Raw genomic sequence first — 14,552 nt, 5'->3', positions numbered from 1 at the left:
CAAACAGATACACTACGTAAGAGACAAGTATCAACATTTTTAAATGAAAATCAATAACATTAAATTAAGCACCTGTATTAATCATTCACAAAAACTCCAGAATATCTAAAGAAATTTTTAGATGTTTTGACACCCAAGCCTGATCAAAACGAATGTTTCAATGATAAAATAAATTTTAATACGTCTTCCAGTTTGAATAAATTTGATATAACGGCTTTGAACAATCAGAATATAACTTGTCAGCAACCTTTACGTAAGTATAAACTACCTAAAGGTACTGTTATTAGAAAGAATAAGGATTTTAAAACAAAAACTGACAAGTATCTAAAAGATAACAAAAAAAAAAAGATCACAATAAAAAAAACGAGTTTTGAATTCACCTCAAAAATGGTAAATATTATCCTGGTAAATTAGAAAAAAAAAAATTATGTTACTTACTCTCTAGTCTCTACTAATTACATATAATTACTAACAAACTAATATAGTTTCGTCTAAGGGTATTTGAAATCTTGAAAAACCTGAAAAACAATCTAAGGCATATCATGACATCAGATGTTTCAAAAATCAGTAAATAAATCAGAAAAATTTAATAGAAATAATGATTATATATTAAAATTGTTTACATAAACTATATTGTATACAAGATTGCTGACGAAATTTTTTATTATAAAGTTGTTTAATAACAAAATATTTATCCAGAAAAGGTTTTTTGATGCAAGGGGTAGAGTTTGAGACTGATGTTAGTAACCATAAGAAAAAAACTTAGTTTATACTATTTGTAAATCTATTGAATGTAGTTGTAGGTACTCAGATTATATATCCTTTTTTGTTTGTTTATGTTTTAACTCAAAGTTGTTGAAAAGCAAAAACAAGGTTAAGTACATAAAAATATATGAAGTCACTCAAGATAAAATAATAAAAAAATATAAAATAAAACTAACTAATCAAAACATTACATGAAAAGGGATACTTTGAAAAAAGCCTAATAGGTCTACTCAAAACACATCTTGGTTAATAGTAAATGTTTTTTTTTACAGTAGACAAAAATAAACCCAGGGTTGCCACACACTTCGGGAAACTCAGTAAATTTTCAAGTTATAGAAAATCTCAGGGAAACTCAAGAAATTTTGACCCTTTTTTTTTAACTCAGGGAAACTCAGGGAAATTTTAAAATTTTTCAAAAAATCTCAGGAATTTTTTTTCTAAATCTAGAATGAGATTAAGTTAATCCATTTCAACATTTTGTAAAAAAAAAAAATATTTAATTTTTTTTCAAGTGCTTATTTAGAAATGTTTTAGTCTTGCGGCTAGTTCTTTAATATTGTTAGAATTAACATTGTAGTTTTTTTAATAATAAAAATTCTAAGGATTTGAAAAAAACTCTAGAAAGATTAAGGTTACTCAGGAAAGTTTCTGGTCACTCAGGGAAGATTTTTTGACTCAACGAGTGGCAACCCTGTAAATGATAAGTTTTGCTTCAAAGCAGTCTATACAGTTGATTATTTTAATAGTAGTTTTGTTAATAGATAAAAACATACCAGTATGAAAGCAAATAACATTCTTTAGTTTTGTAATCAATCTAAAGTAAATTCATTAACCAGTTTGTATGGTTCATTGTCAGAAGTTGAAGTACAAAATGAGCCAAAAACCCTCAGATTAATTTAAAAAAGGGTTATTTGCAAAAAAAAAACATAATCAAAACAAATTCATAGCTATTAATAAGTTATTTTTTTTACATTAGATCCCTTCTTTTTAGTTTGGAGTTTAATACCTTCTCTGAAGTTATAATTATTATATATTTTTTTTAAACATCAGAAGGACTCACTCTCCCCTCTGCAATGATAAGCCTTTTCTGAAGGTCAAGCAAGTTATTTTAAGCTCATCATATGTTATTCCACCTGCCCTATCTCTAAATTCATCAAATAAAAAATTTACCTTTAAATTAAAGTAAAAAAAAATATTTCTATCTATAAAAAAAAATGCAAAACTTTTATTTTTGACTAACTAAAATAAAAATTTATCCTAACCCTTTATCAAAAAAAACCGCTGGTGATATGTCATTTGGAAAACACTCACACAGGTTTGCCACATGGTCAGGAAAAGTCAGGAAAAATTAAAATAAAGACAAAAGTCAGGAAATTTAATAATATTAAAAAAATGTCAGATTTGTCAGTTTAGATTTACAAATTTCCTCATTTTCCAAAGCCTTTAAATGGTAAAATTTAATTAAAAATCCTTTAAAGTTGAAAAAAAATTCAAAAATTTTCTTAAAAATTTACAAAATTATTTAATTTCCAATGCCTTCATCTGGTCTAAATTAGTAAAATATCCTTTCTAAAACTGCAAAATTTTTATATTAACATAATGAACAAGTACTCTACTTGAAAAAGCAGATTTTGTAAGCTTTTTAGTATTGATGATCTGTAGCAAGGACACTTCCATAGTGAAACTGTGATATCTACACAAAAATTTAAATGCAAGTGGTGTTCATGTACTCAGTCACTATCAAAAATGGGAAGAAATGCACTCACTGTACATATGAATGGAGCTGGACATATAAATAAAAGGCCAGGAGTTCACCGAATCTAATAATTTTTCTATAATGCTGGATCAAGCTCTAGTGGGTTAAGTGGTGAGAGCAGAGGCTGAGTAGCAAGTTGTGAGAGCAGTGGTGTAAGCCCATCAATAGGTTTGGTAAGTAAGTCACAAACCACAACCGCTGAAATTTTATGGGCATTACACACTGTAAAGCACAATTACTCAGCCAGTTCGTGAGACAAACTGGCAGAGCTGAACAAAAAAATGTTTCCTGAGAGTGCAATAGCTCAGTCATTTCAGATGGCCCATACAAAATTATCATTCATGATAAATTTTGGCCTTGGACCACATTTCAAAAACGTCTTGCTGGAATAATAATGGGCAAGCTGTGTTTATAAGGTAATAATATAAGTATTTGCTGATAGAGCTGTTCATTGCAAATACACCAATCATACACAGATGGTTCAAGTGATGTAATGGAAATTTGATGATTGAATTCAGCAAAAAACTGTTGTTTTAACTTGTAAATTAGATTGAAAGCTTTATATAGTTTCTAGTGTTAGATTATGTATTTTAGAATAAGTTTAAATTAAAAGTTTTATTTAGAAAAATCAGAAAACTTTGGTAATAAGTCAGGAAAAGTCAGGAAATTTTTCTCAGCTTGATCTGTGGCAACCATGCTCACAAGGTTAAGATCTCAACACTATTAACCACAAAGTGTGAGAAAATCATAAAGCTCAAATCCCCAAGCAAGTGCTGCCAACGTTCTGAACATAACAACAATCCAGTCATGTTATCACTGCCACCAAAGTGATTCCACAATTAGCTGTTATAAATTTAAGAATTAAATACCATTTAGCAGTATAAATTAAAAACAAACAACTACAAAACAAAAAAACTTCTAAAATAAAAAATAAATCTAATGTAGTTTAGTGCTAGCATTAAATTACCAACTAAGGCACACAGTTTTTTGGCTTGTTCTCCCATAAAAGAAAGTATCAATACTCAGATGATCAACAATAACTTTGATTTCAACAAGGACCATATCAAAAATTCCATTGGGTTCAACTCAAGCAAGGAAAGAGGGCATATATTCTAAATTCAAAATAAAAATTGCACTTAATTTAAGCAAACATTATTGTAAAATATTTTTGAGTAGCATTGTTTATTAGAAAATGAAATGAACTAGCTCTAAAATTTTGTCTAAGACACCTGGTGTACAAAATAATCTTTCAGTTTAAAACTCTCAGCTGTTGCACCAACTTCTTCTGCTATATTTTTTCATAGATTTGAACAGATGCATTTTTGAATATTTTATAGTTGTGTGTTGTAATCAACTGGACTTAGATTTCAACAAAGACAGACAACTGAATTCTATTGTGTTGAGACTGAATTGTGATTGAATGATGCCACAATTCCCTAAACTCTTAAAAGTTTTCTGTATGGTTGGGTTTTGTTGGAAGTGCAAGAGGGAGCAGGTCCTGTTGGAAGATGAAACAGTAATTACCTAGGATGATGACGCACCAATATCAAACTGAAAATATATTATAATCAATGTCTTTTTTAACCATAATTTTAGGTTAAAAATCAATGTTTTAAGCCAAATATGTTTAATCTAAATAGGTAATTTGTTTTAAGCAAGCTATATAAATACATAGTAAGAATTAATTTGATTTCTGATAAACAAAATATTTAATTACTTTATATTACAATATTGTAATTGATAAAAAGTATTGTATTGATATTGTCAAACAAAAGTGATTAACTATTTAAGTTTTATTAGTTTATGATAAACAAGTTTAATTTTATTTATGAATTTTTAAAATATAAGTTTTTAGCAGAAAAATATGCTTTAAAAAGAAATATTATATGATATATTTTCAGTTAGATATTGGTGCAACATTATCCAAGGTGAATAATGAAACCAATGAAACTTTTATTTTGATACACTCCTTCATATCACACAATGCAGGGATCAAAACTTCATCAATTTAGTCATATGTGTTGACTTATGCATTCTGTATCACAATAATCCAATGTTTCAAGTTTTTATTATTGCAGCTCAACCCATGACATATGCTGGCTTCTAGTGGCAACAAATAACATTAGGAATTTTCTCAGAGTGTTTTGGCCAACACTCTGTTGTTTTGTGAATTGTATTAACAGTCAATGTTTTTTAAATCAAAAGAAAAATTACCCATTTGCCTGCTAGATTTTTGAAGTACAGCTTTCTATTCTTTTTGAAGAACTGTATGATGTTTATGCTTCTTTAGTTTTAAAACTCTAAATATATAAAATATGCTTAGTAGATAAGTAAACGAAAAGTTCTATGAAGACCAGATTATTTAATTTTATTCTTAAATTGTTACATTTAAAACATTTACTAACTATAATAAAATCTGTGTTGGTTTGTACAAAACAACAATTATGTTTTTCTTCTTTCCAACCTGAGAACTTGCTTTCTATGCTCTCATTAAAGTCTGCTGTTTTCTTTTTGGATCGCCTAAATCTGTCCAGTTTTTAACCAGCTTGATGCGGTTGATCAAATAAATCCTGTCAAAGTCTTAAAACTTCTTAAAAGCTTTCAGGTAAAAGTTCCTGTTTATGTAGTTAGGCCGGAAACAAAGTTTTTCCTCTCTCAAATGTCAATGTGGTTATTTATAAAATCATATTTAGATCTAAGGAAACATTTGTGACTCTAAGAGGGTATTGGTCAACTTGTGAAGAGTTGCAGTGCTACAAAGTTTATTCTTTGAACAATAAATGTGCTTGCCTTGTTTTTCAATAACTCTGTTGTGTTTTTCTGTTGTACATGAGAATAAATTAAGAGCATCTATTAAAAATTTAAATAATTTTTGCAATGAAACATAAGGTAGAATTACAAGTCAGGTTTATATTATACAAAAATACCAATTAATTTTTGAGGTTTAAACTATTTTGAGAATATGTTTCCAATACATACTAGTGGTCTACTGTATCTTTGCATTTTCTTTTTCTGCATTGATGCAAAGATGATATAGTTATTTTTTTCATTGTTTATGTACTTTTTAGCAAGTTTAGTTTTTGGCGAAGACAAAACTGTACAAATGTCACACAAACCATTTTGTTTCTAATTCAGCCTTTCAAACAACTTGCTTTGCTTCCAAAATTTCTTGCTCTCTTTCTACATTCTTTCTCTGAAGTCTTGCTGTTATTTTAGCTGCAACCCTCTCTAACACTAGTATAGTTTTATCTGTTATCAAGTCGCACACCACTTTGATACCTTCCTAACTTTTTGTCTAGGGCTTTAGTTTTCCACTAGAACATCTTAATGTTGTCTTTTAGATGCAGCCATGCAATCAGTATCTGTCAGGTCATTTGGCAAAGGAGAAAAGTAATTTTAGCTTGGTTACGGAGTTATCATAGCTGAGTACTCATTTGGAGTATAAGGTGTTCTTGGAGTGCAAATTGTCATACCATTTTTGCTTCTAACCTTTTGCATTTATTTGCAATATCCAAAGTTTTATTAAAGCTTGCATGGACTTACAAAGACTTTTCAGTTTTTGTTTTAAAATATTTCTTCTTTCTAATAAAAGCACCTTAAGGTAGTTTGTACTTATGTAAAGGTAGCTGACAAGTTGGCGTAAAAAGACTATTTCATTTAAAATATATCTCCTACGTTTTTTGATGTAATTACCTCAAGTTTGCAGAAAATGTTCCTTGCAATATGTAAAAATTCTATTGTAACAAAATTCAAAAAGTAAATTAAAAATAACCATAGTTGTTATCAAAACTAAAAAAAACATTTTTGTTTATTTTTATTATATAGCGCTTCCTTTAAGTTTGAGGTTATTATCTCATAATAGATTTTTAGTAAAGTAGTCTTTTTCCTTTTTTAGTTTGCCCCTCCCATAAGAACTTATTATAGTCTCCGCCTCCTATAAAGAACTTATTGTAGTCTCCGACTTTGACTTGCTTTATCTCAAAAGTTATTTAAACATTTTTAAATATGTAAAAAGTATCTTGTAGCTTAGTTAAAACTCAACAAAATAAGATCAAAATGTGAAAAAGTGACAGTTTTTGGTCACTTCAGACTATTTTTTGATTCAAAAAGTGGCAACCCCTAACGATAAAAAAGCTAAACTCATTATTAATAAATCTATGCTTCAAGTTCATGAATTTACCAATTAACTATTTTTATATAAGTTTTATCCAATACTAAGCTGTTAAATTGTTGATAATTTTACACCACAAATAAAATAAATAGGTAAATTTTACAAAAATTAAATTTTATTTAGTTCTTTTAAATTTGTTCTGGATACTTTTTTTTATAATATTGTGTTCTGTTTTTAAAATAGTTATAAAATTTATGTCAACTAAAATCTACTATTTTTAAGTAATGAACACATATAATTTTAATTACTGCATTTTCTATGCTTTGAGTTTAAAATAAATTTGAAATCTAAGAGTAAAAATTCAGAATGTTTTAATTTTTGTAAAAATGTACTGGACCAAATCAAAAAGTTACTCAGCGGTACAAGGAACAATGGCTTCAACATTAAAGGAAAAACTTTTAAAGAATTGGTTTATTATTGGTATAGTGCTTGTAATTATGCTTGCTCGCCTTAATCCAGATATTGGACTAAAAGGAGGTTGTTGATTTTATAAAAAGAAATGTTTATACCAATTTGAGTATATCTATAATTGAAAACAGTATAGCATAGCAGTATTCTATTATGTTTAACATAAACCAATAACAAAATTTATATATGTAATTAAGCTTTTAATAAAGTGAGTAAATAGATTTTTATTTTAGTTGTGCAAAAGTAGAAAAAAAGGAGCTTTGTCTTCTTATATGTTTAATATATTTTAACATATTCTAACATGTTTTTAAACAAGAAAGCTTAAAAAGATTTATGAATTTTTTGTTTTTATTTTAATATATTTTCTAAGAGAACTGACAAAAAGGAGTTAAGAAAAGTCTTAAATAAAGTAAAAAAAGTAGTTGGCTTTATTTGTGATAGATGAAAATAAAAGTTTTAAGTGCTCATTTTTATAAATTAAAAAGTTTTAGCATTCAAAAGTCTACAGCAGAGTTTTTCATCATCCTTTTCACAATTGTCCAATTAAAGAAATATAAGATTTAAGCACTCCCTTGTCATTAGATAATTCCTTTTTTACTAAATAATAATCCAAGAAAGCAATATTTTTTGAAACCCTGCTCTTTACACTCTGCTCTTTTATTTAAATAGGTATCAGAATATACTTTTCATATGAAGTTGTTTGTTGGTAGTTTCTGTAATTAGCTTACATATTTAAACTATTTAAATTTAGTTAATTTTCTAACATTAATAACATTGTAAAGTTATATTTCAAGTAAAACTTGTAGTTCTATAATTTAAAGTAGTAAAGTAAAGTCAAGCCTAAACTATTTACTGTTGAGAGGTTAATTGTGATCCCTTGAATTTTTTTTCAAAAAATTATATTAGTAATTTAACAAGTTTAAATACAACACTTATTTTTTATTTTTCTAACAAAGCTAAAAGATTAGCTTTCAGCCTTTATCAAATTAGTTTTTTGATTAATCAAACAAAGAAAACCATTTATAAAACTTACATATTTCTAGGTCCATTAATGCCTGAGATAACCATCAAATACATTGCAGTTTCTGTGATATTTTTTAACAGTGGCCTGTCACTAAAGACTGAAGAACTCAAAAAAGCTTTGATGAAAGTTAGTTTTCAAGCTCAATGATAGTTTTTAATCTTATTACATTTCATAATAATAGTTCAAATTTTGAACAATTAATATCCACATTGTTTTGTATTTGTTTGAAGACCTTGTCAGTAAATGTGTTTTACACTTTAGTTGTGAAAGTTACAATGAAAATCCTCATATCATTACTTGTTTAGATAAGTTATAATTATTCAAGTGTCAGGGATTCTTCATGTACTGTTCAGGTAGATTGAACATTTTGCGTTTATGAAGTTTTTTTATTTAGATTCAGCTTCACGTTTTTATACAAGGCTTCACTTTGCTGTTCACACCCTGCTTCATGTGGGTCCTGCTCAAGTTCCTGGCAGATTTCAACATCAATCCCTACCTTTTACAAGGGTTATTTGCTTTTGATTGTTTTGACAGTACTTATGAAATTTTGTATGAATGTATCAGATAATGTTTTATGTATTAAAAAAAAGCTAGAACTTAAGTTACTACTTACTGTACTATTAAATTAAAAATTAGTTTAAAAACTTCACATTTTTGTTTTATAAAAGCGAATATAAATTAAGTTTTCAACTAATATCAAAACTAACTAAACTTTTATCTGACGGCTGAATGTATGTTACGGTACTGTAACATACATTCATAAATTACAGTTCTGTAACATACATTCAACTGTAAGATAGAAATTTAGTTAGTTTGATTTCATAAGTAAAGATTGTTTGTATATATATATTTTTTTGTTTTAGCACTGTTTTCCATGACTATCATATATCTTTTTGAATTTTTTAAATAAGCACTGAAGAGGTTTTTAATTGAAGCACTGATAATAATAGTCAGTATAAATATATTGATAATAAATTTTTAGACTTAATGTTTTTATAACCTTTTTAAAAAAAAGTGTCAACTAAGTGTTATTAAAACAATGCTATGAGCAAACTTTAGTTCAGTTTTATATTGAAAATACTGTTTTGTACAAACATATCTTGATTTATTCTGCAATGCTTAATTTAATTTAAAATAATGCTGTTTATGATTTTGTACTTAAATATTTATGTTAACAAGAATTATTAAAATCAGCATTTTATTTCCAAAAAATATAAATTTAAATTCGTATAAGAAATTTAAAGTGTTACAGAATCATCAAAGCCACACTAGTTAATCTTGCAATTAAAAAAAAACTTAAACTTTGTATCAAATTAAAACTGTTTGAAAACTGAATTTTTTGCTTTTAAATGTTTTAAATAGTTTTCAACTTTCAATATTTTTTACTGTTTCTTATCAATAAATTTAAGTACTTTACGTTACCACATGAATGCTATCGTCTTATACCAGTTTTTTTTTAAATTACTAGCTCCTGGTTGTTTCAATACAGCTTTTTAAAACAAACTTTCATAATGTTGCATTTCATTAATCAACTTTCTCCAGGTTGCAAGTGGTAGCGTGCATGCCACCGCCGGTGTCGTCAGCAGTCATATACACGAAGACGGTGGGTGGCAACGACGCGGCCGCCATATTCAACTCTGCTTTCGGTTCCTTCCTCGGCATCATCGTCTCACCTGTCATGGTCTTCATGTTTGTGAGTTGAAGTTTTGTTTGTTAATCTATATTGTCAGGTTTTCCCAAAGCGGGCACTATTGCCTCCTCAGGGGCTGTTTGAGAAATTTGTTTGACCAATTTAAGGGTGCAAAGGGCCGTAAGACCATATGATTTAAAACTTACATTAGATATTCTGCAGTTGATTATGAAAAGAATAAAGGTCTTGAGTGTATTTAAAATTAGTTTTTATAAAAATCTTATTTAAGGGGCTATAGCTTTTTTTTTCTTTTCGGGGATGTTATGAAAAAAAGTTAAGAAACTTTGTTTTGTATAGTTTTATCTATGTTTCTAATTTTGTAGATTTTTTCTTATAGATTTATTTAATTGTAAGTTAGTCTTGGGTGCTGCGTTACATTAATCAAAAAGTTTTACACAAAAATATTTGAGGTATACTGAAAGAAATAATGTTTTAGTAATTTATTGACCTGGTAGTTGAGTTTTTAAAATAAAACTCCTCTTTTCTTTTAACATTGCTTTTAAATAATGATTAACGGTTATTGTATAACATGTAGTTTGATGTAATATTTATTTTTTGGGTTTAAGGGTTTTAATTTAAGGTAAAACACTTAAACTTTATTAGGTGAAGCCAATTAAACCTGTTTTATGTATTCTTAAGATTTTTAATTAGTTTTATCAACACTTCAACAGGTCGGATCGTCAGCATCAGTGCCTTTCACCAGCATATTTTCAAGTCTCTGCGTCACAGTTGTCATACCTGTCATTTTTGGACAGGTTTCATAATTAATTGCTGTTTTTAATTAATTTTAATATACTTAATGTGCGAATGTTTTTTTTCCTGTTTAAGACTAGTTTTAGTTTGGAAAACAAGGCTTTTAAAGCTAAATAAAAACGTGAAAAGCTAAATGTGATTTTTATATCAAAAGTTGTGGTAGGTATTACATATAAAGTTACTTATTGGTTTTTAGTATTTGGTTCTAGCTGCCATACACATTTGTACATGTTTATTGCAAAATGTGTAACTGCACGCTTTGAGTGTTTCCTTTTAGTTCAAATACCTGAAGATTGTTTTTCATAAAAATTTCATTATTGTTTTAGTTTCGCACTTTGCAATTATATACTCTAAGCTTTCAAATAAAAGCCAATGTTAATTTTATGCAAAAATAAAATTGGACCCCAATTCCCTTAACTTATTTAAAAGCCCTCTAACGTGGGCTTAGTGAACAAAGCAAAAACTCAGTTGGTTTATTAAATGATATTTGATAACATGCTTCTTTTTTGCTAAGTAAACGTGAAAGTAGAGAGGCTCTCCACAATAAATCGTAAGTCCTAGTATATATAACACTTTAGTTTTTTGAATCAATTATTTCCTATCCTATTGAACAGTCAATTATCTCATCAGTCAGTTTATTAGAATGACTACACAAGCCAATACGCACATGAATTAAGCTTAAAACTAACTTTTAGCATAATTTATGTGCGCTTAACTTGTTTTTTTATCTTTTTAATTTGAACACTATGGTTTTTATATGTATGTATTGTTTTTATTTTATAAAATAACATACTTTTTGTTGTTTGTTTTATAGAAAAGAGCTTACAGCAGCTAGTTGCATATTTCAAAAAATAAAGTCGAATCACTTTATTTATATATCACAGCAATCATGCTTTGATTACTTTACAAAGTTGTTTAATTGCATTTATATATAAAACATTTTCATTGAAAAATTTTGTTGTTATAATGTTTTTTGTGTACATAAATTTGTAGCAACCCATTTTTCTAATGCTTATGATATTTATTCACTTAGTGCTAAGACTTTTAATAACTCATCACATCTCAAATAAAGCAGAATAGAGTTATTTAAATTAGATATTTAAAAAAATCTCATAATTTCATTGTTTTATACATGTGCTTTTTTACTGCATTAAAAGTTAAAGTGATTCAACGGAGGAGATTTTATTGTCATGATATAATTGCACAAGTACATGGCAGCTCACATTTTTTTAAATGTTTAACATTTCACCAGATTGCGAGGACCTTTGTGAAGGATTGGCTGGATAGAACGAAGCCGCCGTTCGGAACGATCGGAAGCTTCATCTTGCTCGCCATCATCTACACCACCTTTTGCGACACTTTCTCAAATTCCTCCCTTCAAGTCAATCGCTACGATCTGGTCGCCATCGCTTTCATCGGTCGGTTCAATTTTCTGTTGCACTTCTAATGCTTTCTTCATATACGAGAGTTTTTTTTACTAATTTTTTCAAGCCATAAGTTAAATCTGATATTTTTTTATTACGTAAAATCGCTCATTAGATATTTTTTGTATTTTGAATAAAGTTTTTAAAATACATTATTTTACCAGTTGTACTTTTTTTAAAATGCAATCTTCAAATAAGACATGCAACCTTGACAAAGCCATTTTTATCACAAAACAGCTCAAAACACACATGTTCATGTTTGTATACTGTAAATTATTTTGCTTATTCAAGTACAAACACAGTGGTCTGCCTGCAAGTGGTGCTGGTGGCGACGGTGTTCTTCACTTTGAACAGGAGCAAGTGGATGGACCTGCGCCCTGGTGACGTCGCATGCGCCCTGTTTTGCGCCACCCACAAGTCCCTCACACTAGGTATTTGTAGTTTGATTTTTTACAAAGTCGTCAGTACGAAAACAAAATGGTGGTTTTTAAGTGTTGTTGTTTTATTTAAATTAGTTCTTTGTGGCTACTAATAGAAGAAAATCTGTTTACTTACGTTTTTGGTTTTGTAAATGAGGTGATTTAAAAATATGTGTACTATGATTCAAGACTATTGAATAGTGTTGTAAATCATAAGTAGCAACTTTTTCTCCTTGATTTATTTTTAAAGTTTAATAGCCGTAAAAAAAAATCTAACGCAATATCTATTTTAACTTATATTTTCAAGCATTCTGATGATAAAAGTGCTATACATGGTGTCCATTAATATTTATTACACCTGGATTAATTTTTCAATAATTCTTTTCTTTTATAACAAAATATTTTCTAAGTATAAAATTAATTCATAGATGCTTGACATTCGTTCAGTTTAAATACCTTGCGATTCTAAGAAAAAACCCAAAAGTTTCGTAACAGTTATTTTCGTCTGCTTAACATTTATCTAAAATTTAGAAATTTTAGATAATTTAGAAAAAAATTAGAAAAGTTTTATGAAATTCAATCTTGCGATTCTAAGAATAAAACCCATAAGTTTTGTAAAAATCAATTAATTGTTTTCGTCTGCTTAACACTTTTCGCAACACAAACTTATCTTATTACACGCGCAGGCATACCGATGATAAAGATAATCTACCTGGGATCGGAGTACCTGTCCTACCTGAGCATCCCCTTGCTGGTCTACCACCCCACGCAGATGCTGCTGGGCGGCCTCATGGTGCCCTCCATCAAAAACTGGATGAACAAGCAGCAGGAATCGTCGTTAAATGTTTGAAATGTAATAATGAGAAAAAAAATTATTCGTGACTAATACTTGTTGTCGTTTCCTGTCGTTTTTAAACTCAAAGTTTTGCATAGTTTTAAATAAGAAGAAAACAATGTTTTTGTTTGTGAGCTTTTAGTCCTTATACGTTTATGCAGTTTTTTTTGTCTAGGGAGTATTTATATGATAAGTTTGGATAAGCTTTTAAGTTTTGATCACATATCACTAATAACAATCCTCTGTGAGCAATGTAAATTAGTTTGTACACGTTATATGAGTTAAATTTTTAAAACGTAAGAAATATTTATGTTATTTTCAATATTAATTTGTTAGCTCGTTCTTGAATATTTCTACCCTTTTCTAAGTAGTTAGGAATCTTATTATTTTTTAATTAAAGAAAACTAGTAAGCTTTAAAATTGCATTAAATTAAATTATTTGCACTGACTTATAATCTTAACAATTTATCAATTTATTCCAATGATTTATACACAATTTGTATATAATTAGTATATTTATAAACACCATCGTTGTTGTTGTACTTACTTGTTGTTATTACTTAAATCCTCATATAGAAAATGTATTTTTTTAATCTGCTATTTTTGACTGCTTATATCATAATGTTCCACATTTCGCAGTTACATAGTTATATAGTACAAGCTTGTTTAATATCCACTTGCTTTGTGTTTAAGTTTTCGATGCAATTTTTTTTAATTTAGAAGCTATTCGTGTTTTATGTTGTTTTACCGAATTTTTATAGTTAACACCTTTTAATTTTTATTACTCAGCTTCTTTATACACACTTATTCGTCCAAAGTGCTATTAAAACTGCTTTATTTTTTATTAAGTTCTAATAGTTTTTACATACACACTTCTTAAAAAAAATTTAACTAATAACTTTTATTTATTAGAACCGAATTATTCTGATTCTACTTAAAACGCAAGAGTTTTAAGAAAATATTTACTCGAAAGTTTTATAAGTGAATTCAATTTAATTACAGTTAAATTGACAATTGTTTTACTAAAATAAATTATCTAATAAGTTTATCATTGAAAAAAATCAACTTAGGTTAATTAATAGTACCTAGTGAATGACATGGGTATTTGGCTTGTGTTACTATATGCTATTTAAATTATATGATTTTACACGCACTATTATTCTTTAAATACATGCACATAAACTTGTGCATGTATTAAACTGATTATTTATTACTAAAACTAAAAAGAATTTTATCCAAAATAAAAGTCTGCCGATTTCTTTTGTAATTTTTGAAGTATAACTTCAAAAATAATTTATTTCGAATAA

The 14,552-nt window shown here is 27.9% G+C and overlaps 1 protein-coding gene across 1 annotated transcript; it reads left to right on the top strand.

Moving 5' to 3' along the window:
• The first annotated feature begins 6,993 nt into the window (after positions 1–6,993).
• On the top strand, positions 6,994–14,047 carry LOC145844650 (sodium/bile acid cotransporter 7-like). Its single transcript, XM_082952052.1, has 8 exons — positions 6,994–7,169; positions 8,144–8,250; positions 8,519–8,631; positions 9,667–9,817; positions 10,486–10,569; positions 11,820–11,985; positions 12,294–12,422; positions 13,097–14,047. The coding sequence occupies exons 1-8, from the start codon at positions 7,019–7,021 to the stop codon at positions 13,258–13,260; spliced, it is 1,065 nt and encodes a 354-aa protein (XP_082808178.1). The 5' UTR covers positions 6,994–7,018; the 3' UTR covers positions 13,261–14,047.
• The last annotated feature ends 505 nt before the right edge of the window (positions 14,048–14,552 follow it).

Source organism: Thalia democratica, chromosome 9 (genome assembly GCF_965202585.1).
Source record: "Thalia democratica chromosome 9, ktThaDemo2.hap1.1, whole genome shotgun sequence".
Taxonomy (NCBI): domain Eukaryota; kingdom Metazoa; phylum Chordata; class Thaliacea; order Salpida; family Salpidae; genus Thalia; species Thalia democratica.
Note: the sequence above shows the minus strand (reverse complement) of the source record. Positions and strands in the feature narration are given on the sequence as shown.